This window comes from Pseudophryne corroboree, chromosome 2 (genome assembly GCF_028390025.1).
Source record: "Pseudophryne corroboree isolate aPseCor3 chromosome 2, aPseCor3.hap2, whole genome shotgun sequence".
Classification (NCBI taxonomy): Eukaryota; Metazoa; Chordata; class Amphibia; order Anura; family Myobatrachidae; genus Pseudophryne; species Pseudophryne corroboree.
Genome location: NC_086445.1, coordinates 898,819,521 through 898,845,179, shown reverse-complemented (window position 1 = coordinate 898,845,179; position 25,659 = coordinate 898,819,521). Strand labels below are relative to the sequence as shown.

The 25,659-nt window shown below is 41.5% G+C and overlaps 1 protein-coding gene across 6 annotated transcripts in view; it reads right to left on the bottom strand.

Annotated features, from left to right (window-relative positions):
• METTL16 (methyltransferase 16, RNA N6-adenosine) overlaps positions 1 to 25,659 on the bottom strand; it is a 271,853-nt gene that overhangs the window by 9,005 nt on the left and 237,189 nt on the right. For all 6 annotated transcript variants that reach the window (XM_063956028.1, XM_063956026.1, XM_063956030.1 and 3 more), the window contains 3 exons: positions 17,635 to 17,777; positions 13,844 to 13,913; positions 11,742 to 11,831 (listed from right to left, as the gene is read on the bottom strand). In XM_063956028.1, coding sequence (XP_063812098.1) covers positions 11,742 to 11,831; positions 13,844 to 13,913; positions 17,635 to 17,777 — 303 coding nt within the window. The remainder of the gene's footprint in view (positions 1 to 11,741; positions 11,832 to 13,843; positions 13,914 to 17,634; positions 17,778 to 25,659) is intronic.

The following is a 25,659-nucleotide window of genomic DNA, read 5'->3' as shown; positions in this document are numbered from 1 at the left end:
CATTTTACGCCGTACTGCGTTGCTAGGGTGACACAATACCCACCCGTCACAGCTGTGAGATAATTGAGAATCATCCTATGCTGAACCAGTTCTGTTTTATAAGCTTGGATCTCCCTTCCAGTATACCTGAATGTGTCATCATACATTTCAGTGATATTGTCTAATAAATTTGCAAGCGCAGATATATATTTATAATTTATCACTCCTCTGGCGGTGCGAGTGATATCTAACGCGATTAGGAATTGAATCCCGGTGGATTCACTTATCAGGTCAGAGGCCGGATGCTCTGTTCTTTCTATTAGGTGTCGTTTAACGATGTGTTCGTAATGAGTGTGAGTATAAGGAGCTTGGGCACTGCGGTGAATATCCTTCATTTTAGAGTGGGATACGGTCATTACCTCAGGCAGTACTTTTCCAATATAACACAATCCTTCTGAGTTTGGGGCAAGCCACTTATACGCCTTCCTCCCGCATATGAAATATGCATCATCGGGGAGAACATATGGGACGGAGTAGGACATAACCATATTACACATTTTCCATATGAAATTTCCTAACCCTAATTCTCCCATCTGTTTAATACACGTATCAGTTTGTATGATATGTGCACAGTATCCTGGTGATACCTCTCCAACTCTCATGGTCCTACTTCCTAGGGTATACCTATATCGGAAATATTTTCCACTACCGGCTATGTGGCGTATAAGTTCTGTATCTGTTGGCAGTCTATCGGCTCTGTATGAAAAGGTCATGGTTTGGTTATTCCATGACACTTCCCAATTTCCCGGCTTTCGGGGATTGGAAATGTTAAAACATACTAGGGATCTATCCACATGATATTGGTGGAGCTTCAAACTAGGAGGACTGGAGATATTAAACCTCCTGTCCACCGGCCTCCCACCACTTAGCTCAAGTACCTCCCCTATAGTTAAAAGGAAGGGCACTAATCCTGATTTGCTATGGCCTTGAGGTACTTGAGAGCATACCCAACAATCTGTCTGATTTAACACTTTACCCACTAAGGAGTGATAGTCACTCAATGGATGCCGGTCCATGTGGATATTAAAACTGGATTGGCATTTCTTGATACACCCATCCTCAACTACACTGTCACAGAGTCTACAGATACAGTTCTCTTCTCAGCTAACAATCCTTCAAAATGTTTACAAATAACATGGCTGTTAGATCGTTTCCGGTACTCGCCTTTGCTTGGTGATTATGTTGCTATTGGAAATTTACACCTCCGTCTCAGTCATCAGAAATCCATTCTGGATCCTTTCTCGACCTCACTGGTACTCTCACCGAAACAGATTGTTCTGGTCAACATCAGGGTCAACATGAAAACACGGATCACAGTCTCTTGAGGCGAGTCCATCTTACAGGAGGAGAAAAGGAGAAATTTGTAATGGGGGTACAGGAAAACAGTTTGAGGGGGAGAGAAACTTGTTACGATAATTAGTTCTCTAGTCTTGTTGTTCTTCTTGTTCTGCTGTCATCTCAAAGGTGCTGTCTCTCAGTCTTCCAAACGAACATTCCGGTGATGCAATATTCCTTCCAAACCAGCGATCTCTCTGTACGGAGCAAAAATCTTGCATTACCATTTGTCTAACTGATGGGTGACATACCATCTTTAAAACATGAAAACATGAGTGAGAAGAGAGAAAACAAAAAAAAAAACAAAAAGAGAGAACAATTCATATATATATATATATATATATATATATATATATATTACCTAAACCATCAATGAACAACAACAGGAAAAAAAAACATTTTTCAAACATTTTAAAACATTGTCAGATCATCATCAGGCTGTCCTATCTACATGTCCAAATGGATTCCTTGCGCAGTCCCTCCCACCAGCACCTCCATACTCCACCCTTTGTATCTGGCCAGGATACATTGATGTGGGTAGGTCATGCTGGGGTTTGGTAGACTTCTGCAAAGACCAAGTAGATATGCAATGTTTGAGTCCTACCAATAATCGTCAGAGATGGGGAGAGGAAAAAACATTTCACAGATACATTACAAATTTTACCCGGTCATTCCTGTGTCCTCAAGGAATGACCTCCCAATTTGTTAACAATAACCTCAGGCTTACCATCAGTCCTAATGATCACCTTTCCTGATTGCATGTTACAGGTGCGGCCCAAACTCCTTCCTATGTGATCCCTGATTACAATTTGGTGTGTCATAACTTTGCTCATATCTTTGTCTAGGGGGTTTATATGAATTTGGTCTACTTCTTGATCTACAATCTCTTGCAAAATGACCTTCCTTCTGGCAATTGTAACAGACTATCACATTTGAATTCTCGCAGGGGTTTGGGGCTTATGCTGGAGTGGTCTTGTGGTTAGGGCCTGTATACTTGCGGCCATTAACTTATCACTTTGTGACTCCCTGTGTCTGGTGATATTCCGATCATGATCAATAGCGGCCTCTCTTAATGCGGCCACCGAGATATTTCTCCAGTTTGGGTTGGTGGTCTGTACCCTTGTTCTCAATACCTCCTTTAAACCATTCATTAACACAGATACTGCTACTTCTCTATGATTTACATTTGTCTTGATGTCCGTGATCCCAGTGTTTCTAGCCATTACTTGCAGTGCTCGATTAAAATAATTGGAAATACTTTCCCCTTCGTTTTGTCTTATGGTGAAAATTTCATTCCACTTGACAACGGCAGGGAAATATACTCCCAACTGTCGGTTGATCTGCTTAATACATTCCTGATTGTGTTCCTCCGTTTGAGGTACTTCTGTGTCTAATTGACAATCAGTAATAAATTTCGCAGGGTCAACACTGGAGGGCAAACATGCCCTCAGCACTGTCCGCCAATCTTTGTTGGTGGGTTCTGTGGCGTTTCCTAGTTCTTTAATGAACCTTTGACATGCGACTAGATTTTTCCTAGGATCAGGAAATTCAGACATAATTTATCTCAATTCGGTCCGGGACCAGAGACAGCGCATTGCACTGTCCCCGACGGGAATGATTCCCTGATCGTCAGTCTTCCCATTGGGGACTGTGATCACTCTGACAGGATCAAATTCAACTACATCATCTTGTGTTGGTCTTACAATATGAGGTACATTTGTTTGTGCGTGACATAAAACATTGTACGTACCTGTGGACACGACCTCACCTGACCCTCCGTTAGGGGGTTTGATTATTGCCTTTACCGATTTGGTCGTGTCCACCTGGATGTCTTGTGTGATGGCTGCTGGTAAAGGTGCCGACATCGTGCTGGGCTCACTTTCTTGCTTGTAGTCCTGAGGGAAGTTTGACATGGGGTGCGACTTGCACGGGTTAACATTTGTAATTTTTACACTTTCATTTTCATAAACATTATTACATTTTACACTTTCATTCTTAATACAGTTACTAAGTGCATTTTTATCGTACAACATTGTGCCATTTCTCTGCAACCATAATCCTCTCCATTGCCATGTCTCTCTTCCCAAGATGAGGGTCAGATATGTAAGTTAAATTTCTTTGCATTTCACTTTCCTGTTGCCATAACTGTAAACAATCATAATGTCTAATTCGTTGCTTCCAGGATTTTATGAGACAGATCCTTCGCTTTAAATTATGCAGTACCTCTGAGTCAAAACTACCTATCCCGGGAAATGGTGCTTTATCCCCCACAGTCATTCGTGTCCATTCATCACAAAAGGTCTCAGTGTGGGGACCATATCTTCCCCACATTACTAACCGAGCAGACCCTCGGGGTCTGCAAGCCTCTGCAGCCTGAACTCTGACTGCTAAACGTCCCTGTGTTGTGCACTTGGTTTCCATTGTGGACCTTTTTAACACAGCCTAAAATGCACCAAACACAGAAGTCTACGGTGGAAGTTACCCAAGCTCTTCCACCAGCTTCTTCTACTCCGAGTACAACGAATCCGCCCCTTTTTAGCAGACCCACGTAATCGTTGCAGGCCCAACCAGCGAAAATTTCTTACTTTACACAAATCACGCTTGCATGTGCTCCCTACAACACGTATGAGGGCAACGACCTCATATCACGTTGTGTTATTGGTCACACATACAACCGTGCGGTCCAATCGTACCACTTATAGACACTTGTTGCCCATAAATGGTAGGATCATTGGAGTCTCCCTACTGTGCTCCAAAACAGCCAGAGCGTAATACCACGAAAACTTTATCACACTCCGTCGCACTAGTTCACCAAGACCGTGCACGCACGTTTTCACCTAGACCGTGATTCACCAAGATTTACTTCACCAAGATTTCACCAAGATTTCACCAAGAGGAGTTCAATACACTCATACCGTTTTCAACCCACTATCATTCTATAGTTTTCTGATCAGAAAAATCATTTCCCGTAATCTGATAGCTCTCCCCAGAGGCACTACAGTAAAGTAAGGTATTTAAACTAAGTTTTGGAAACTGAAATCAATTTGTGCTATTATCGCGTGGCTATACTATACCGCCCCCACTAAAACAATGCTATTGTGCGATTTGAGTTTCGGTGGGCGTACCCAGACGCTCCGTTGCGTAATATACGCTGCGTGCGTCGGCCTTTGTGTTGCGTACACTAGTCTCACCCTTTAGAGACACGTGTATGCCAGCCAGATATGTCCACCGAAATACAATTAACACTTTTATCAATGTAGATGATCTTTAACCGTAATCATCTACCGAACACCACACAGGTCTCTCCTTGTATCTTTAGGCAAAGCTGTGTGCGTGTTTTACAAATTACCCCTTAATGTATTACTTTTACTCTTTAACTACCAATAGCAACAAATCTTTCTCAGCACGTTATCAATTATGAAATGGCAACCAGGAAAGTGAGATGTGAAGATTACACAAATGAACATGCAATTCTAAATTAATCTAATAACATACATTGATGTAAGCACACGCATATAGATATTACATATAAGTACCAATCACTATTACTTATGATTGACTATGATATAGATTAAATAAATGCATAAAAAAAAAAAAAACTCATTAAATGATGATTTCTTTTTGACAATGGATGGCTGATTATTTCCTGAGTCAACTGAAAATCAGCCGCTTAGGGGAAAAAAAATAAAATGTGACCTTCCCAAAATGGCCGCTGCTCCTCCCCCTTTCACCTCCATGAGGGTCACACAAAATGGTGGACAGACCATGCGGCCTCTCCTGCCATAAAGAAAATCACCATGCAAGCTCCCAAAGTAACTTAGGCCTTTGTTAAAAAAAAAACACTATATCAAGGCTATGCAGCAACTTTTAAATGTACTTTTAAACCTACTTAAACAGATAAACAATCTAATCTTAATCAAACACGATATGATCCATTTGAACCTTGTTTTGCAACTATAAAAATACATTTTAGCATCTTAAATATTATGAGAAACGCCTTGTCCCTTAAAATTTCCTATCAGCGTCTTACTGATACCACAATACATTAACGTGGATGTTTTTTTTTTTTTCTCAGCATTTTGCGATGCGTCCATCATTAGCCGGTCAATTACAGCCGCGTTTGTAATGTACAGTGCATCATTAAGAACGTGATATCCCGTGAGAGCCCCCAATTGATAAAGCCTAATATTTATCTTACTTAAAACCCTCTAAAAGGTGAAAGAACACAGTACGCTATTGGCGTATGGTATACCGTAAGGGTACGCACGTTGCGTAACAATCGCTTAGCCGTAGTCGAGACGCTCGAGCGTCACGTTCGCTCACGGCCAAGAGATCACAGGCAGGCACGCTATAGGCTGCCGACTAACGTAATGATATGCTACTAGCGTAGCGGACGCTTGGGACCACGAGGAGATCACAAGCGGCGCTGATGCTCACAATGTTAAACCTTTATAACTATACCATAAACAATGTATTTATGCAATAAACCTTGGTGCAGTGATAGGGTGTAAATGTAACACAGTGTAACCTTGTTAGTATGAGCGTATGTGACGCTCAGAGAACCCCTTAGCAAAATAATAAACAGTCAAATACCGGTCTAAGGGTCTAACGCCTTTTAAGGAAATGAATGAACGTTCAAAAAGAATAATACAATACAAGTCATACACTACCAAAATAACATAGAATATCTAACCAAGTGACTACACATAAAATACAATAACAGTACAATAACACTTAAGAGAAAGAGAGAGAAAGAGGAGAAGAGAGAGAGAGAGAGAGATATGGCTCACAATAACAATAAAGGCTATATGGTTGCGGAGAAACTTACGCTCAAGGGAAACAAATCGCATGCGCCTCTGGATATCCAGCTCCCGATTATCAGTGGTGAGAACCGTTGAAGAGAGAATAGAGAGCTGGCCCAGATCGGCTTGTCCTTTTATACCCTACACATAATACAGTACAATGGTCCCTATATTCTTATTGTTCAATGGACACAGGAATTCGTCTTCACATTATAACAAAAGGTCATAGGTTGATTCATACAGGTGGGCTGTGACTATTTCCAACTGCTCAGGTGGGTGGGAAACTAGGTTTCCCACCGCATGGATAATAAAGTGCAAATAATAGCAAATGTCCATAAACTTCTTATGTCCATAACTATTCGCACGAGCGATTAATCCGCTCCAAACCAACACCGGAATATTGCTAATTAAATACTCTTCCGATGGATACTAAACACCACTGTATAACCTCTGTCTGACCCTTCGTATCAAACAAAGAGGGATCTCTTTGTCTATGAACATGCTACATTAACTAAACTTTCAGATTCTATCAAAGGGACCATAATCTACAAAATACATTTTATGGTTAAAATATGTAACGGTCGAGTCGCCCGCTAGACGCACATAAACTTTACCGTAAATGCGCATACCGTGCGCCTGCGGGTGCACGCAACAGCGAGTATGCGCACGCACGGGAGAGCCCATGCACTCGCAGCGGGGACACGCATGAGCTGCAAATATGGCAATGTGTAGCGTGATATTTTTCTGACTTTGACAGTCTATAGATGCTTAAATACCACTTGGTGCATTGCCCTATGGTGGTAGGTGCCGTTTCTTCGTCTGAGTATGGCCTGCTCTGCAAGAGGCTCAGCGCCTTGGTACACAGCCGGTTTCAGTAACATGCCTGTGACACTACCTCTGTGCGGCTTTTTAGGCACCGTCTAGTAGCGCCCCTTACATTTCTGCTGCCATGCGCTGAAATCAGAGCTACGACTCTGTACTGACATAATTGGACGCGTGGTGGATCTCACAGACATGCGCAAAACACACACCATGGCCTGTTTGTGCGAATATCGGCATAGCGTGCAACTCTGAATCAGGCCTAGTCTTAACAGTGTTCCATATATTTATCAATGTCAATATACAATTCTGCTATATCAATACACCTACTCAACAGGACCTGTCCCAGTACATGACAATACAACTCTACAATACTTTAAAAACACAGATTTATAAAAAAGAAAAAAACACAACACCTACCTTACATGACTTGGCTACTGTATACTGTACATGCTCAAAAAGCAATTCTACAGATTATGAAATACTTATATTTATTACACTAACTTGTACGATGTGCACAAAAACATGAGTCCAGCAACTAAAAGACAGCAAATCCCGGATCAAGATCAACCCCTTCACCGCTGAGTCTACTGTAATTATTTATGCAGTACCCACACAAATTACACATTGCTTCCCCCCCCCAGAAAATATCAAACCTCCAATAGTATGAGTTTGCTTATTTCTCCTCACACACCAAATACAGTCTACTCAGAATGAGGCATTTTTTTAAATTAAATATTTTAATAAAGTGAACTAAAAGCAAATACTGTATGTATATGCTTATAATGATGCCACTTTATTTTATGGCTTGTCAAAATTTCAGCAGTGTTTTGCCCAGGAGGTCTGGGGCTTAAGGTGGGTACACACTGGCCGATATATCGGCCGTTCTCTTGAACGCAGCACAGCCGGCGGCCAATATATCTACCGATATATTGGCGGGTCGCTGTGTGTGTACGGGCGATCGGCCGACCACCCGTACACATGCTGCGACGGCCGGCGGTGATTGACAGCTGAACTGGGTGGGCGTGTGTACACGCCCGACCCAGTTCATGACGTCAGTCCCCGACGGATCGAGTAGTGTGTATGCACAGATCGTCCATAGATATATCTACCGATCAATTGATCGGCAGATATATCTTCCAGTGTGTACCCACCTTTAGTTACAATATTACATCGCCTAGAGCAACCACTGTCACCTCCAGTCCCAACTCTATGGTGAAGGACATTTACAATATCACCCTCATACCTATTTGAACCCCTGTAGTGTTTAGGGTAAGTCTGACTTATCCTCAGCAGTAAAATGGGTTAAGAAAATAATATTTCTAAAAAAATAAAATATTCAATGGGATTGTCCCTGGCAGTTGGCAGCCACAGGCACTTATGTTCTAAAACTAACTGGTATTAGTTTTATTAGTTATGGAAAAAAATGCATATGATGAAGGAGTGGTGTAATATGGTGGCGCTATATAAATATACATTTTAAACAACAGTAGCTTTATATTTGCTATTTTATTAGCCATCAAGGACTAGAGCAGATTTGCTTTGTGTTCCGATAATAGCCATTTCATCTTAATGGGAGTGAACAGGTGCATATTTTTTTTGAACACCAAAATGATGTAGAAAATCTCTAGTAATATTGTATTCCTTTCAAGAGAACTGCAGGGACAGAGATCATGCAGTTTTGTAGAATGTGACCAGTCACTATTATCGACAGGCTATCTGCAATGGTGCTACACAGCTAGCTCCTTAGTATTTCTGAGACTGTGTTTAATAGGTATTCTATGCCACCTTATCTAAAAGTGTTAAGATTACAAGAAAAAAAAATACAGTACTTCAGCTTTAAATGGTTAGACAGCCTGTAAAAAACAATCAATTCTATCAAGCCACGCTCGGCTTGAAATCACAGTTAGTCATCCTTTAAGACCTTTCACAGGCTGCTTACAATCATACCAATTTAATGCCAACCCTCTGAATTGTAATTGCCAGGCTAGACATCTGCAGTTAACCCCCAACCCACGTTTGGAAAAAAAAAAAAAAGCCTTGAAATCGATAGACAACATATTCTCTTAGCCTAGGCTACAAAAGGTGCCTGCCAGGTCATCAAAGACACCATCTTACTTTCATTGTTTCACACCAGCCGACAATTATGCCGATAGTGTGATAGAAGCTGTCAGGCAATGCCTTTTTAATTTGATAAGCCCCCCAAAAATCAGTGTGCATGTCTAATCCTTCAGACAAATGGGCATAAGCAGGCCAGTCTGTCACAAGACAGCTACACAAAAGGTATTTATCAGACACGGGGCAGGGAGTGTGTTTACCCATAGGCTATATGCAGGGATTGTGGAAGCATCTTATAATGGAACACAGCCGACACAGTCCCTATAGCGGCAGAACGGACAGTATAATGCAGTTCTTTTTATAGCAATGTAAGTACAGAAGTAAGAGAGGAAAATAAAGCACAGCACTGCAGTATATGGCTGGTTTATTGGAAGTACAAGATATATATTATATGGAATGCTTGGGGTGTGGGCTTTTTTACTTGTTTGGTAAGTAGGATGGGCATGTGTGAAATCTGCTAAACCACATTCAAAAATGCAGAGCTGCTCAGAATAACTATAGGAGTAAATATGCTGCAGTTATCTAGCATTTTAAGTTTATTATAATCCAAAACTATCTAAATAAGCAGTTTTGACATAAGCATTCGAAGTTGAAAAACATTCAAATTTCAAAAAGTGTCTGCAATTTTGGCCACCACTGTATGTATACGTGTGTGTATATATATATATATATATATATATATATATATATATATATATATATAGATAGATAGATAGATAGATATATATATATATATATATATAGATAGATATATATATATATATATATATAGATAGATATATAATATAATGTATATGTGTCATTATCTCAGTAGGGGACCCAAAAATGTGGGATTTTGGATAAGGGATACTCAACGTGTGTGTGTGTGTGTGTGTGTGTGTGTGTGTGTGTGTGTGTGTGTGTGTGTGTGTGTGTGTGTGTATATATATATGTATGTATATATGTATATATATATATATATATATATATAAAATATATCTATATATACACACATAATATATAAAATATATGTCATTATCTCAGTAGGGGAACCAAAAATGAGGGATTTTGAATTTTGGATACGGGATACTCAACCTGTATATATACACACCTATACACACACACAGTCACGTGAACAGTGGTATAACTACAGAACTTTAAGTATAGAACTATATGCACTATAAGAACTATAAGAATATAATTACATGCACTATAAGCATAGAACTATAGTTGCACCATGTTAGTAGTTTGGACTAAACCTGGTATAAATGGCACAGGAAGCCCTGCAAAGGTATGTGGTATACAAAGAGAAATTCTTCCCTCCACCTCTCTCTCTCTGATACCTTCACGTCCTGGCAATACCTGTATACATTTCTCAACAATCAGGTTATATGCAAAAGGTGGCCCCACAATTTTAGGGGGGAAAAAAAGCCAAACTATAGGAAACTAGTAAAGAAGTCATAATAAAAAGTAGTCATAATAAAAAAAATTGGGATGCTTAAATTGTGTTAAATGGCTGTTATTTTGCATAAAAATACTTTTTTTGAAAAATGTATATAAGTGCTCAAATTAAATTGGGGGTACATAAAAGGGGTAGTAATATATATATATATATATATATATATATATATATATAAAAATATATATCTATATATATATATCTATCTATCTGGGTCATATAAAGCCACTTTCAAAAACCGTCCAAACCCCCCCATCTGATAACTCCCACCTGCAAGCCTAAAAACACTTGTCCCACTCCTAAAGCACCCGATATACCTGTCCCATACCTTGTACCCCAATTTCCATCATTTTGCACTTTTTGACCGTAAAAATTACGTCATTATTGCCAAATCAAAAAATAATTAAAAACATCAAAATGTCTAATTAGTCATTCAGGGAAGGGTGTCCCAGGAGTTCTGAACCAGTATTGTGTACTATGCAGGATACCCAATAACATGTTTTGCGGTCAATATTATAGTTAGAAAAAAGGATAAATATTTAATAAATCCCAATGTGAATTTTACTAGTGAATGGATCCGGGATCTACCAGTCGACCACAGCCACTTCCTGTCCACCCTATTATACACTGAACGCGCTTTGTACGTTAGGTGTGACATGTACGCAAACATGATCAAATTATTTTTTTATCACCCTTTCGTTTTATAATCAGAAATAACACATATCCTATATATCAGAACAAAAATAGGTTACTGAAAAAAAAGACAACACTGAAACATGTTCATACAAAAGAGAAGGGAGACGAATGCAATTTAGTAGTTCCGATTGTTTCAGAGCTAATATATTCTCCCCACATGAGTATTCAATTAGGACCGTTTTCGGACGTTTTGAAGGTGTTTTCGTCCCAATACAGTTTCACCCTTTTTATTAAGTGAAAAGGCACTGGCGAAAAATGCCTCAAAATCTGCGAAAATAGCCTGCATTTTCGACTGGAAAACAAGTAGATTCAACGATTCACATATTTTCCGCCCCTGCCACATTTTTCGCCTAGGTGAAAATCTAGCCCTGCTATTGCATAGGGCAAATCTCCATTTGCACTAAAAAATAGCGAAAAAGCTTAGTTTCTTCACCTAGGGGAAAAAAACGGAGCTAATTGCATACCCCGTATGTCTACTAGATCTCTTTCCTTACCGGGACAGTCACATCATCATAGAAACTCCAAGCCAGAGCCCAGCGCATCGTTCGCCCCTGGTAAAATTCAGTATGGGCAACTTTTGGAACCTGCGGTATATAAAAAAAAAAGAAGTACTTTTCAATAAGCCATCATTTCTACATAACCCTAATGTAATGTAAAACAATAAAGCACTCTTGGGGTGGAGACAAAAATAAAATAAATTCACTAATGTCTGTCCAAATCCTTAGGTTTATACAGATAACAGACTAGTGAAGAGTATACACTTTTACAAAACACAATAACACGTTGGTAGATTTTCTTTAAAACCCCGAACCCAATTCAAATTAATGGGGGCAATTCATACAGCCAATATATCTATCTATGGTTTGGGATAGACAAACACGTATGGTGTGATGCTCAGGTGTCCAGCCTGAGAAACATGGAAGCACTGGGAAAACATGCAAACGTAGTACAGAGAGCACCTTGGATGGAACTGAACCCAAGACCCTAGATCTGTGAGGCAGCAAGCTAATCGTTGCCACTAAGATAGAAGGGGCATGGTATGATATGTTGACTTTCACCAGGTTGACATTCATCATGTAGACAGTGATAGAATGTCGACATATCATCCCTCGCGACCCAGTGCTGACTTAGCCGCTCCAGACAACTGCAGCAGCATCTATTGGGTCCTGGCAGGTCATGCGATTGCCACATCCAGGTCAGACCCCTGATCGGTATTCTGGTGAGTATTTCTGCCTAACCCTAATCCCCCCAGCCGTACTGTAATATCAGCATTCTGACAATATCTACAATTCACCTGTTGATGTTTTGAGAATGCAGACATGTCGCTTGTCACCTTTTTCACAATGTCAACGCTGTCTGAGTACAACCCGGTCAGAAGCACACAATTTTCTACACTGTCACTGTATGCCGTAGCATTAATATTTCCCTTCATTGGAACTAAAACCATGAAAACAGCCCCAGACCATTATTCCTCTTCCATCAAACTGTACGGTTGGCAGTACGCATTTAGGCAGAAACCCCTCCCCTAGCATCCACCAAACACACATCATCCATCAGACTGCCAGATAGTGAAGCCATCAATTCTTTATTCATCTTTCTTTGCTGGTTTACACATAATTACACTTAATAGAAAACATTTTCTTTGTCACAGGGTATCCTTTCCTCTCAGAGCAGCTCTGCGCACACTAAGCAATCATCATGGCAGCTGCCTGAATGCAAAGAGCTGACACTGCAAAGCTGATGCCAGTCAGTATTAAATACCCATTTACTAGACTGACATATGAATAGATGCCCAGAACCTGGAGTAGTAAAATAAGGGTTTTCAAATTCTGCATTTAATACTAAAAAAACCACCAAAAAGACATGCGCATTATAATAAATGTATACTAGTACTATCAGTTTCAGGATCGTTGCTGTATTGGACAGCAATAGACATACAATGACTACAGCATTACACTGTTCGCAGAGCTTCTAATGATTTGTGATATTTTTCCTACCAATTCTCATTTGTTCAGACAGGAAACTCAGGTTACCCTCCGTAAGACATATATGCTGCAGATAACTTATCCAGTACTACCTACTCCTGTGTATCTTTCCATTTCACACCATCACATGCAAAGCTGTCTACAGCTGTGCCCAATGTACGCATTTGTTAGAAACTAATACTAATGTTAGTAGCGTGATAGCAACCTGTCTAGCGGTATAAGTACTCCCACCCACACTGCAGGGGCCACGGTACTAGGACTCTCCAAGTTCTACTACTTAAGTGGGAGGGAACCAGTGACTGAATACTTTGACATATCCATTAACAAATGAGCATTAAAATGTATCTACTTAATAATTAACTGTCTGAGACTCTCGGATAAACAACCTGGGTCTGAAAATTCTTAACAGAATTTTCAGACCCAGGTTGTTTATCCGAGAGTCTCAGACAGTTAATTAGATGTACCATTGGTATAGATCTTGCGCATGCTATGAAGCTCTCTAGGTGTTAGCTACTGCACTCCTTTTTTGAAGGCCGAGACAGTGTAACATCTAGTCCAGTTCAGTCACAAAATCGGCAATGGGGGAATAATAAATACAGCAATAAACCTACCCCTTGTACTCGCAGCTCTTCTTTCAATGGAGCCAAAGTGCACTTCTTACCCAGCATGCAACTGTACCATCTGGAAAGAAACATCCAACAGGGTACATAATTGGTGAGCTTTAAATCACTGCATGAACACACACGAGCCAAGGGCCGCCCAGCATCCCCTGTATTATGCATAAATTATTAGTTGGTGATTCAGACATCTTGACATTTCTACATGCACCAGCATGAATATGGGCAATAATTTCTGATTTGCATTAATTAATCAATTTCCAATCATACTGGTCCCACTGTGGATGGGGCACATGGGGAGATAATGGATTACAAGTACCTCAGGTAATATAATTGGGGCTTTTGCAAAAGACATAATCTAAGTATTGCAGACAGACACTTATTCAGTCTCAGCAGCGGATGTATGAGTTCATAATATTAGGACCACACTACTTTTGTTTAAAAGCAAATAAAAAAAAAACAACCCAAAACATAACATAGTTCACATCAGTTGTTGCATCTAAATGCAGTTCCTTGGTATTAACGTATTTTTACAATAATAGTCTTTAAAAAATTTTTTTTAAGAATGATATATATATAATGGCATAACTGACCATACCTCTACCAAAACGTCTGTCATTGGAATGGTGGTTTGAGAGGTGTCTTCCATTATACCTCACATGTAGAGAAGCAATTTTGTTAACAGATTTTGCTGTTTATCCTCTCACTGGACTAAAGGCCCATACACACTTGGCGATAAAATGAGCTCATTTTCCCCCTCCCTGAGCGACGTCGCTCATTTCATCGGCAAGTGGGGATGCCGCCAGCGACGACGGCCCCGCGGGTCGGCAACGATGGTCGCTGTCGGTAGGGCATGCATGTAGGATCTGGACTGTCGTCCAGGACCTGCATGTACGGCTGGCGGAGGCGTGCCGTCACTGAGCGTTATGAGCGGTCATATCGCTCAGTGTGTACAGTCGGCCGCCGACCGGCCGGCCCTTGAGGGGAAACATTAGACGACGTCGCTCATAGAGCGACATCGTCTAATGTGTAAGGACCTTAACAGAAGGCTTCATGCTGGTAAATAAAAAGTTTTGATACAAGGGTTGATTAAATGTAAACTTATGTGATGTATTTATTTGCAGTTATTACTGGTGCAATGTCTCAGCTATGTGGGACTTGTTACTCTACAAGTGCCAACATGCCCGGGGGCAGTTTTCTAATTTTACTTGTTACCAAGTACCCACCGGGAAATAAATACAGGTAGGGGATGGGGGGGGGGGTCCCTGCACAATTTTTTGTAAGACAAACCAAACGTCCCTTCCCCCCCATCGGTAATGCCAGCCTTGGTTCCAAATGGCATGGGGCTGGTGGAATATGGGTATCCACTCTATGGTTCTACCAGGCCTGGCTTCTTAAGCCTAGTGGGGAAAACTCTTGGTCCCCCCCAGTTGCTCCACTACCATTTTAGGCTTAAGGCTGTTTAACAATCAAGGTGGGGCCCCACATTTATTTTTCTTGTGAATTTTCAATTATTTATTTATTTTTAAATGTAAAGCATGCATGGATCCTGGGGATCAACACAAGTGCTTTAAAACAGCAGCGTGTTGGCTGCAGGATAGGGAATCGACGGCAGGTTATTTTTAGAAGGTAAAACAGACCGTTAGTAAATGCTGTATTGAAATCATGTTAAATCTGTTCTGCTATTAAAAAAAAAAAAAAAGACATAATTATGCTGTTATTCAACATAACTGTTACTTTTAAATGAAAATAAATTATCCCAAAACATATGGGCTAAAATACCTTTTTTCCATCCATGTTTTAGGTACAGTACCTGTAATCAGGCGTATGCAGACACCTGACCGGAGCACACAGATCTTGAGCCACACACACACACATGCAAGCACAAATGGCTTTATTATTAGTAGCACAATTCATGCAGTAATACTGTAGTTATTGTATGACTGCTTTTTCTACCAATCATAAGTTTATCAGGATGAGCAGAGAAAACTTAATTGGCTGGCATAATTGCAACGTCCGACACCGTAATGTGGAGTTACTATCTTGACTGCATTATTATTCTCCATAGCCACAGATATCTTTTTGTTACTTTCCAGAATCATTTTGTGTCACTGAATAAAATACCTGTCGATTAAACAAGTTCCACACTACAACTAGAATTAAAGTGTAACAAATTCTATAGGAATGAATGACATTATTATTATTAACCTTTATTTATATGGCGCCACAAGGGTTCCTCGGCGTCCAATTACAGAGTACATAAACAAATAATAACATTATCCTCGCATCAGGGTACTTCCGCCATTTTCTTCGGTGTCAGGGTTATTCCAAAAATGTGTACTTGTTAATATAAGTTTCTAATAAACTCTGTAGTACCAAGACAATAGTGTGATTCATTAAGTGGTGCTTGTTTATGCCATGTATCCTTTATTCTACTGTAAACTTGCTTTGGCTTGCTGAAAAGGACAAGGCTTCATGTACACAGCCTATATGTTAATGCAGTTTATTACTGCAACATGTTCCTAAGTAACCAGACCACAAAAGCAGATTATTTTAACACTTCTCCGAAGACGCTTTTCAATATCAGTTTCTCCTGATCAAGTGCTTGACAGCTCAATGTAGCAGCACCGGGAGTGTTTGCCGGGCTCTTTCTGTGAATGTAAATCGCTGGAGGATTTAGCTCTCAATTCCGTTATGTTCAGGATTAAAACCCGAGGAACCCATCTGCTTACTAATCATACAGCATCGGTGTCAGTTGTGCTCACTGTCAGGGCAGTGCTAGTGTCAGTCTTCTCACATCATGTTTAATACCACACATGACTCGTGCAAGGGAAGATAGACTGCTGAATCACGCCGGGTCTTTGGTTTCACAGTAAGTAAGGAAACTGTCACAGCGGTTGGGCCAGATTTGCTGTCAAACTGTATGATTCTATTTGCAATTAACCAAAACGCTGCACACCGTCGCCATGAGACAGACACAACATATTAACCATCAAACATGTGTCAGTGCCTCTTAACATGACAAAGCATTAGTAATCATATTGCGGCATGTAGTATAATACACATTTACTGACATGTATGAGTTATGGACACATTAGGAGGAATTCAATTGTTTTGGACGTCTAAATTTCCTGTCTATTCAGGACTGTTTAGACGCCCAAACTATTGTCACAATTAAATTGTCGTTTGGGCACACATGCATATCAGGTATGTCGTAAATCGGCTAAGCGTCCAATGTCCTGCTTTGGACATCCAAACTCACCTAGTGGCGGTCGCGAATACATCAATTGAATCCCCCCCAGTTAGTGACAAAGTAATGGAACAATGTATGCTTATTAAGAATAAATGCAGTAAATTAGGTGTTCTACCAGTAATATTTAAAAACATATATAATATTTCTGAAGTGATAAAGACATCATTTTAAAGATGCATATGAAATATGTTGTAACATGGTTGTCTATTTCATTAGGAAAACCGTCTTTGTTTTCATTGTTCTTAAAGATTTACCCCGACTGTTCTGCCCACTACGAGGCTTATTCTGTTACAGGCCTGATTCTGAGTGCATCTGTGGCCATACGACCGTAGCAAAATGCTTACTACCTTATACGAACACGAGAAAATGTTGATTATCCATCAATCTTCATGTAGGAGGCAGTGCCGCCTACTATTTTTCCGTCCACAGCAATCGTAATTAGTATTGGGAATGCTTGTTTTGTGTTTTACTTTCACTTTTTAAACTTCTCCCCACGAAAGTAAAAATAACATTGTCAAATAAAATTGCTCACCTCAACCTCTTCTTCAGCTGAAGACTGTCATGGATGATTCTCTTCACAAACTCCAACTCTCCACCTTCAGCCATGATCTCGGTAATTCCACCTGTGTTCACCGAGCTGGGGGGTGGCCGGCGAGGGTTTCGCGAGTTGACTCCCTGTGAATAGAGGGATTCTGGTGTAAAAGGACCATTCCACCGACATCAGAACCAGCAGTATTGCTGTTACAGAGACAATGATGTCTCTATTTAAACAGACTAATGTTCTGCAGTCAACTACAGGTGACTCATCAGGTTGTATGGATTTAATATGGAAACTCTGTTAGAGGCAAGAAATAAACCTATCAAATGAAATCTTAATAGTATCCAATCACATGAATTAACAGAGATCACTGTGACAAACAGAACAGGAAGATAGATGGTGAAGTGTGTGATAAATTTCACGGTGAGTGATAAATAGCACCAGCCAATCACAGATGCCCTTATTTATCAATGAGTGATAAATTTCACTATGAGTGATAAATTGCACCAGCCAATCAGCTCTTAAGTTCCAGTCATAGGCTGGGTTTGAAAAATGACAGTTAGGAGCGGATTGGCTAGTGCAATTTATCACTCACAGTGAAATTTACCACTCATTGATAAATAAGCAATTAAACGACATTGGGGGTCATTCAGACCCGATCGCTCGCTGCAGTTTATCGCAGCGCAGCGATCGGGTCGGATCTGCGCATGCGCCGGACAGACATGCGGGGCGGACTAGCCCTGTGCTGGGCGTCCCCCCGCATGTCTGGGAATATGATCGTAGCTGTGCTAAATTTAGCACAGCTACGATCAACTCGGAATGACCCCCATTGTCCCTGCTGAAGAAACCGAAGCAAAACATTAAACAAAGGTGGGATAGTGAATAAAGTCTGGACACCAGGGGTTTTCTTTGAGGACCAATATTATTTAAGCCTTTTCAAGAGCATTTTTAAAATGCAGCAGCGAGTACACTATGGGGTATATTCAATTGAAGACGAAAGCTGCCGTGTCGGAAAGACGTCAGTTTTCGACTATTTTGGGTCGGAAGGGGTTCCGACCTATTCAATATAACACCAAATTATTCGACAAGTCGAGGAATTCGACTCGTCGAAAAGCACGTGGATCGGCGGAATAGCTGCCGATCCACGCGCACGTGTCGAAACGGGGCCAAAACCGACAGGTTTTGTTCCCCTTTTCGACCATCTCAATTAGACTTTAAAAAAAGTTGAAGTGAGATGGGGAGAGCAGCGCCGGAGACAGGGAGAGCCGAGGCTGGGACAGGGTGAGCAGCGCTGGAGGATGTCAGAGTCGTCGCTCACAGCAGCGTCCACCCGGCTCCAGCAAGCGAGACCTCGCTTGCTGGAGCCAGGTGGACGCTGCTGTGATGCAGGGACTTCAGAGAGGAGGGACGGGGAGAGGCAGAGAGACTGGGGGGGGATGGAGACGGGGTAGAGCCACGGGCAGACGGGGGAGAGCTGCGCTACAGCAGCGCTGTAGCGCTGCTCTCCCCTGTTTGCCCGCGTCTGTCCCCCGTCTCCCCTAGCGCATCTCAATTCGAATTGAGATGTCATTGAATAGCCCAGGTCGGATCCATTCCGACAAATGAATGTCAGAATGGATCCGACTTCAATTGAATATACCCCTATAACTTCCTTTAGGAGGCGCAGTGCCCTGTACAACACAAGACAATGTATAGACAATAAATAATAAATTTGTTAGCTAATGGGCAAAACCATGTGCACTGTAGGGGGGGCAGATATAACATGTGCAGAGAGAGTCAGATTTGGGTGGGGTGTGTTCAAACTGAAATCTAAATTCCAGTGTACAAATTAAACAGCCAGTATTTACCCTGCACAGAAACAATATAACCCACCCAAATCTAACTCTCTCTGTTTTATCTGCCCCACCTGCAGTACACATGGTTTTGCCATTAGCTAACAAATTTGCTGCTGCGATCAGGTCTGAATTAGGCCCTAGGTTTCAGAAAGCAACATACAAGTCTGTGTTGGGAATGGACATCTGGGATGTTGCCTATTGCACAAATACTTCTCTAAGCTGCCACTGATTGAGGTCTGTTTGCAACTTTATATTTTTCCTTTTATTTTTTTACATTTATCAGTGTTTAGTCGCGAACGGAAGCTGTGGTAATCACAGGACACAATGGCCCTCATTCCGAGTTGTTTGCTCGCTAGCTGCTTTTAGCAGCATTGCACACGCTAGGCCGCCGCCCTCTGGGAGTGTATCTTAGCTTAGCAGAATAGCGAACGAAAGATTAGCAGAACTGCTACTAAATAATTCTTTGCAGTTTCTGAGTAGCTCCAGACCTACTCACAGATTGCGATCAGCTCAGTCCGTTTAGTTCCTGGTTTGACGTCACAAACACGCCCTGCGTTTGGCCAGCCACTCCCCCGTTTCTTCAGACACTTCCACGTTTTTCCCTGACACGCCTGCGTTTTTTAGCACACTCCCGGAAAACGCTCAGATACCTCCCAGAAACGCATCTTTCCTGTCAATCACTCACCGATCAGCAGTGCGACTGAAATGCGCCGCAGGATCCACAGCAAATCTAATAAGTTTTTAGTTAAATAACTAAGCGCATGCGTGCTGCGTACCATGCGCATTTAGCAGCAAATCACAGCATAGTGAAAATCAGCAACGAGCGAACAACTCGGAATGAGGGCCAATGATCTTTGGTTTGTTAGCAAAGCAAAAAAGCACACAACTGGGCAAAAACACGCTGCACTGCAGGTTGGGCAGATGTAACATGTGCAGAGAGATTTTGGGGGTAATTCAGACCTGATCGCATCTCTGCGAATTTGCATTTAGAAAGTAAGTATGCCCAGCATAATATTTTTAATATCAGGAGTATTGAAAAAAGAAAAAAAATAATAACAATAACAACAATAATAATAATAATAAAAAATAAAAAAAGACTATAGCTTTATACATGAAAATTATTGGAGTACAAATAATGGGTTGGGTATGGGATACGGGCAGTGAGGATGACAGCGGTCAAAATACAGACACCGGCATCCTAATAGGTGGAAGAAACGAAACCAACCCTAACCATTCCTTCTCGCAGCCTAAACCTAACACCCCCCACCCCTGCAGCCTATCCCTATGCACCCCACGCTGCCTAACCCTCTCTGGCATATTTACGTTCAGGATTCTAGAATCAGCAATATGACAGGTGTCATGATTTCGGCGCCGGTCTTCTTAACGTCGCGATCCCGTCTGGCGGGTGCCAACAACAACTACAAAAAATAAGATTTTACTTACCGGTAAATCTATTTCTCGTAGTCCGTAGTGGATGCTGGGGACTCCGTAAGGACCATAGGGAATAGACGGGCTCCGCAGGAGACATGGGCACTTTAAGAAAGAATTTAGATTCTGGTGTGCTCTGGCTCCTCCCTCTATGTCCCTCCTCCAGACCTCAGTTAGAGAAACTGTGCCCGGAAGAGCTTGATAAAGCTAAAAATTTATCTTATATAAAACCCTTTATGAGGTCTAAGAACACTGTACGCTATTTACGTATGGAGTACCGTAAGGGTACGCTCGTTGCGTAACAATCGCTTAGCCGTGGTCGAGACGCTCAAGCGTCACGTTCGCTCACGGCAAAGAGATCACAGGCAGGCACGCTATTGGCTGGTGACTAACGTAATGGTTCACTATAGCGTAACGGACGCTGTATCGGGAGCGGGCTGCTCGAGCGATACAGACGCTCACAAGAATACGCTGTTGGTATCGGGCACACTTATAGGTGAGCGACTACCGTAATGCTACGCTATCAGTGTAGCGGACGCTCGAGACCACGAGGAGATCACGAGCGGCGCAGACGCTCACAATGTTAAACCTTTATATCTAAACCATAAACAATGTAATATGCTGTGAAACCTTAGTGTAGAGATAGGGTGTAGATGCAACACAGTGTAACCTTATTAACTTAAAAGCTGTTTGAGCGTCACCGACGCTCTGAGAATACTTAACACTATAAGAAATACACAGATACCGTGCTTAGGGTCCAACGCCTAATATATATATTATGAATGTTATACTTGCAAAAGAATTAATACAATACAAGTCATACACTACAATATAACAGACTACCTAACCAGATAACTACACATGAAATACAATACAATACTATTACGTTTAAGAGACTACGAGAGAAAAAGGAGAAGAGAGAGAGAGAGAGATATGGCCCATAACAACAAGAAAGACAATATGATTGCGGAGAAAACTTACGCACAAAGGAAACGATCGCATGCGCCTCTGGACATCCAGCTCCCGATTTTCAGCAATGATAACCGTTGAAGAGTGAGAGCTGGATGTGATCGGCTTGTCTATTTATGCCCCACACACAATACAATTCAATGGTCCCTACAATCTCATTGTTCATTGGACACAGGAATTCCTCCTCGCATTATAACAAAAGGTCATAGGTTGATTCATACAGGTGGGCTGTGACGATTTCCAACTGCTCAGGTGGGTGGGCAACTAGGTTTCCCGCCGCATGGATAAGTAAGTGCAAATACAGTAAATGTTCATAAACTTCTTATGTCCATAACTATTCGCACGAGCGATTAATCCGCTTCAAACCAACACCGGAATATTGCTAATTAAATACTCTTCAGATGGATACTAAACACCACTGTATTACTCCTGTCTGACCCTTCGTATCAAACAAAGGGGGATTTCTCTGTTCATGAACATTCTACATTAACCAAACTTTCAGATTCTATCAAAGGGACCATGATCTACAAAATACATTATATAGTGGAAATATGTAACGATTGAGTCGCACGCTACGAACACATGAACTCTACCGTAAATGCACATACCGCGCGCCCGCGGGTGCCCGCAACAGCGAGTATGCGCACGCACGGGAGAGCGCACGCATGCGCAGCGCAGACCTGTGTGAGGTGCAAATATGGCAGTGTGCATAGAGATATTTTTCTGACTTTGACAGTCCACCCTTTGGCAGTCAACAATAACTGCCACTTCCTAAAACATTTCAAAACGAGAAAAATATATGTCAGGGGTTAATACATTTACATGGTTGGGTAGGGGAGGAGAGGAGAAGGTAGGAAAAGGGTATGACCTAGTGTGATAGCAGAAGCATGTGTGTATGAATCCGTGCTTGGGGGTCATGTATCATCGTGCCGTACGTGTTTTAAATCAAGCTTCGAGGCATTGCGAAGTAAACATTTGAATTCCTTCTTATCCCACGGTACGGGTCTGTGGATGGGCTGTCAAACTTTACCGAGCTCTTTTCGGCTGTGGTTGTAACAAAATGGGGAGCACATTTTAGTTGATGATACATGAATGGGGGAATATGTGATTGCTGATATCTGTGCCTGTATTCCCTATACTATGTGTGTAATTACCTGAAGGTTGTAGAGATGAAGATAAGACATAATTACGGTAAATGCAGTGGTATTCTATGTCAGGTAAATGAACATTTGTCGGTTGAAGTCTTGTTCGGTGTCTGTTGAATGCAGTCTTCTTTGTGCTTTTGCCCATAAGGTGCGAGCAAAAGCTTTGTCAATGTCCATAGATTTACAAAAGTGTTGGGCTAGCGTAATTTTAAAATTTCTAGGGAAACTGGGGATCTATGGCAAAGTTCATCAAAAATCTGTGTATCAGGTTGTCAAAACTTCTTTTTTAATCCATCTGTTGTCTGTATATCGGCTCATCAAATTCCTCGTCCAAGTGGGTCTTTTTACCTTGGAGAAAACGGAAAAACAGGTGAAAGAAATGGACCGTAGAAATCGCATTTTCATCACATCATTGTTTCTACATTTGGGTCATAAATCAAATCCATTGGAATTACAATTTCCTCACTCCTTAAACTCATCACCCTGGTACTTTGTTTGCACTTCGTTAAAGCCTGACCGCATCTAAATATCAAGCCAATCGTTATGATAACACCTAAGATACATAGGAGAAACTTCCCTACATCCATTATGACTCCTTGAGCCCATTCTCCTAAACCGGAGAACCAATTTCGCGGGTTCAACCATGACACCCAACCAGTCAGCTCATTACTCACAGCAGCAAGGGTGAGATTGTGTCTCCTGCGAAATTCCCACTTCAGTTGGAGAATATCGTCCATCTTTTGGTCTATGACCTCGACCGGGTCCTCGGTACTATTTGTAATATATGTGCAACATTTCACGCCGTACTGCGTTGCCAGTGTGACACAATATCCACCTGTTACTGCTGTGAGATAATTGAGAATCATTCTATGCTGAACTAGTTCTGTTTTATAAGCTTGAAGTTCTCTTCCAGTATACCTAAACGTGTCATCATACATTTCTGTGATATTATCTAACAAATTTGCAAGCGCAGATATGTATTTATAATTCAACACTCCTCTGGCGGTGCGAGTGAAATCTAACGCGATTAGAACCTGAATCCCGGTGGATTCATGGATCATGTCAGAGGCCGGATGCTCTGTTCTTTCTATCAGGTGCCGTTTAACTACGTGCTCGTAATGGGTGTGAGTATAAGGAGCTTGGGCAACACGGTGTATATCTTTCATTTTGGCATGTGATACAGTCATTACTTCAGGCAATACCTTTCCAATATAACACAATCCTTCAGAGTTTGGGGCAAGCCACTTATACGCCTTCCTCCCGCATATGAAATATGCATCATCGGGGAGAACATATGGGACGGAGTAAGACATAACCATATTACACATCTTCCATGTGAAATCTCCTAACCCTAATTCTCCCATCTGTCTAGTACACGTATCAGCTTGTACGATATGTGCACAGTATCCTGGTGATACCTCTCCAACTCTCGTAATCCTATTTCCTAGGGTATACCTATATCGGAAAGATTTTCCTCTACTGGCTATGTGGCGTATAAGCTCTGTATCTGTCGGCATTCTATCTGCTCTATATGAAAAGGTCATGGTTTGGTTACTCCATGACACTTCCCAATTTCCCGGCTTTCGGGGATTGGAAATGTTAAAACATATGAGGGATCTATCCACATGATATTGGTGGAGCTTCAAACTAGGAGGACTGGAGATATTAAACCTCCTGTCCACCGGCCTCCCACCACTTAGCTCAAGTACCTCCCCTATCGTTAAAGGAAATGGTACTAGTCCTGATTTGCTATGACCTTGAGGTACTTGAGAGCATACCCAACAATCTGTTTGATTTAACACACTACCCACTAAGGAGTGATAGTCACTCAATGGATGCCGGTCCATGTGGATATTAAAACTGGATTGGCATTTCTTGATGCACCCATCCTCAACTACGTTGTCACAGAGCCTACAGATACAGTTTTCTTCAGCTAACAATCCTTCACAATTCCTTCTATGGTCAATGCTATCGGATCGTTTTCTGATACTCGCCTTTGCTTGTTGATTATGTTGTTCTCGGAAAACTACGCCTCCATCTCTGTCATCAGAGCCCATTCCAGAACCTCTCTCGACCTCCATGGTACTCTCGCCGGAACAGACTGCTCTGGTCAACATCATGGTCAACAGGAAAATCCGGATCACAGTCTCTTGGGGCAAGTCCATCTTATAGGAGGAAACGAAGAAGAATGAGGAGGGGGAAAAATAATTTGAGGGAGGGGGGATGGGAAGTGGAGAAAAACAATAAAAGGGAAACGGGGATCGACAACTGCTTTTGATCTTGTGATTCTCGATGCTCAGGTGCCGCCTCAGTCCTCCTGGAACAGACACTCCAGTGATACAACTTCCTCTACCGTCTGTTCCTTATCACGGGACCTCTCTGGATCAGCAACCTTCTTACAATGGGACGAATGAACCCAAGTCTCCCTCTCGGCAACTTTCAATGCTGTAGTGCTAGTCAATAAGACTTGGTATGGTCCTTCCCATCTGTCAATAAGGCAACCTGAGCGTAGAAAATTCCGTATCATTACATAATCCCCAGGTTCAATGTCATGACAATTACTATCTGGTAAATCAGGAATCACCAACTTCAAATTATCATTTTGATTCCTTAGCTGTTTACTCATGTTAATCAAGTACTTT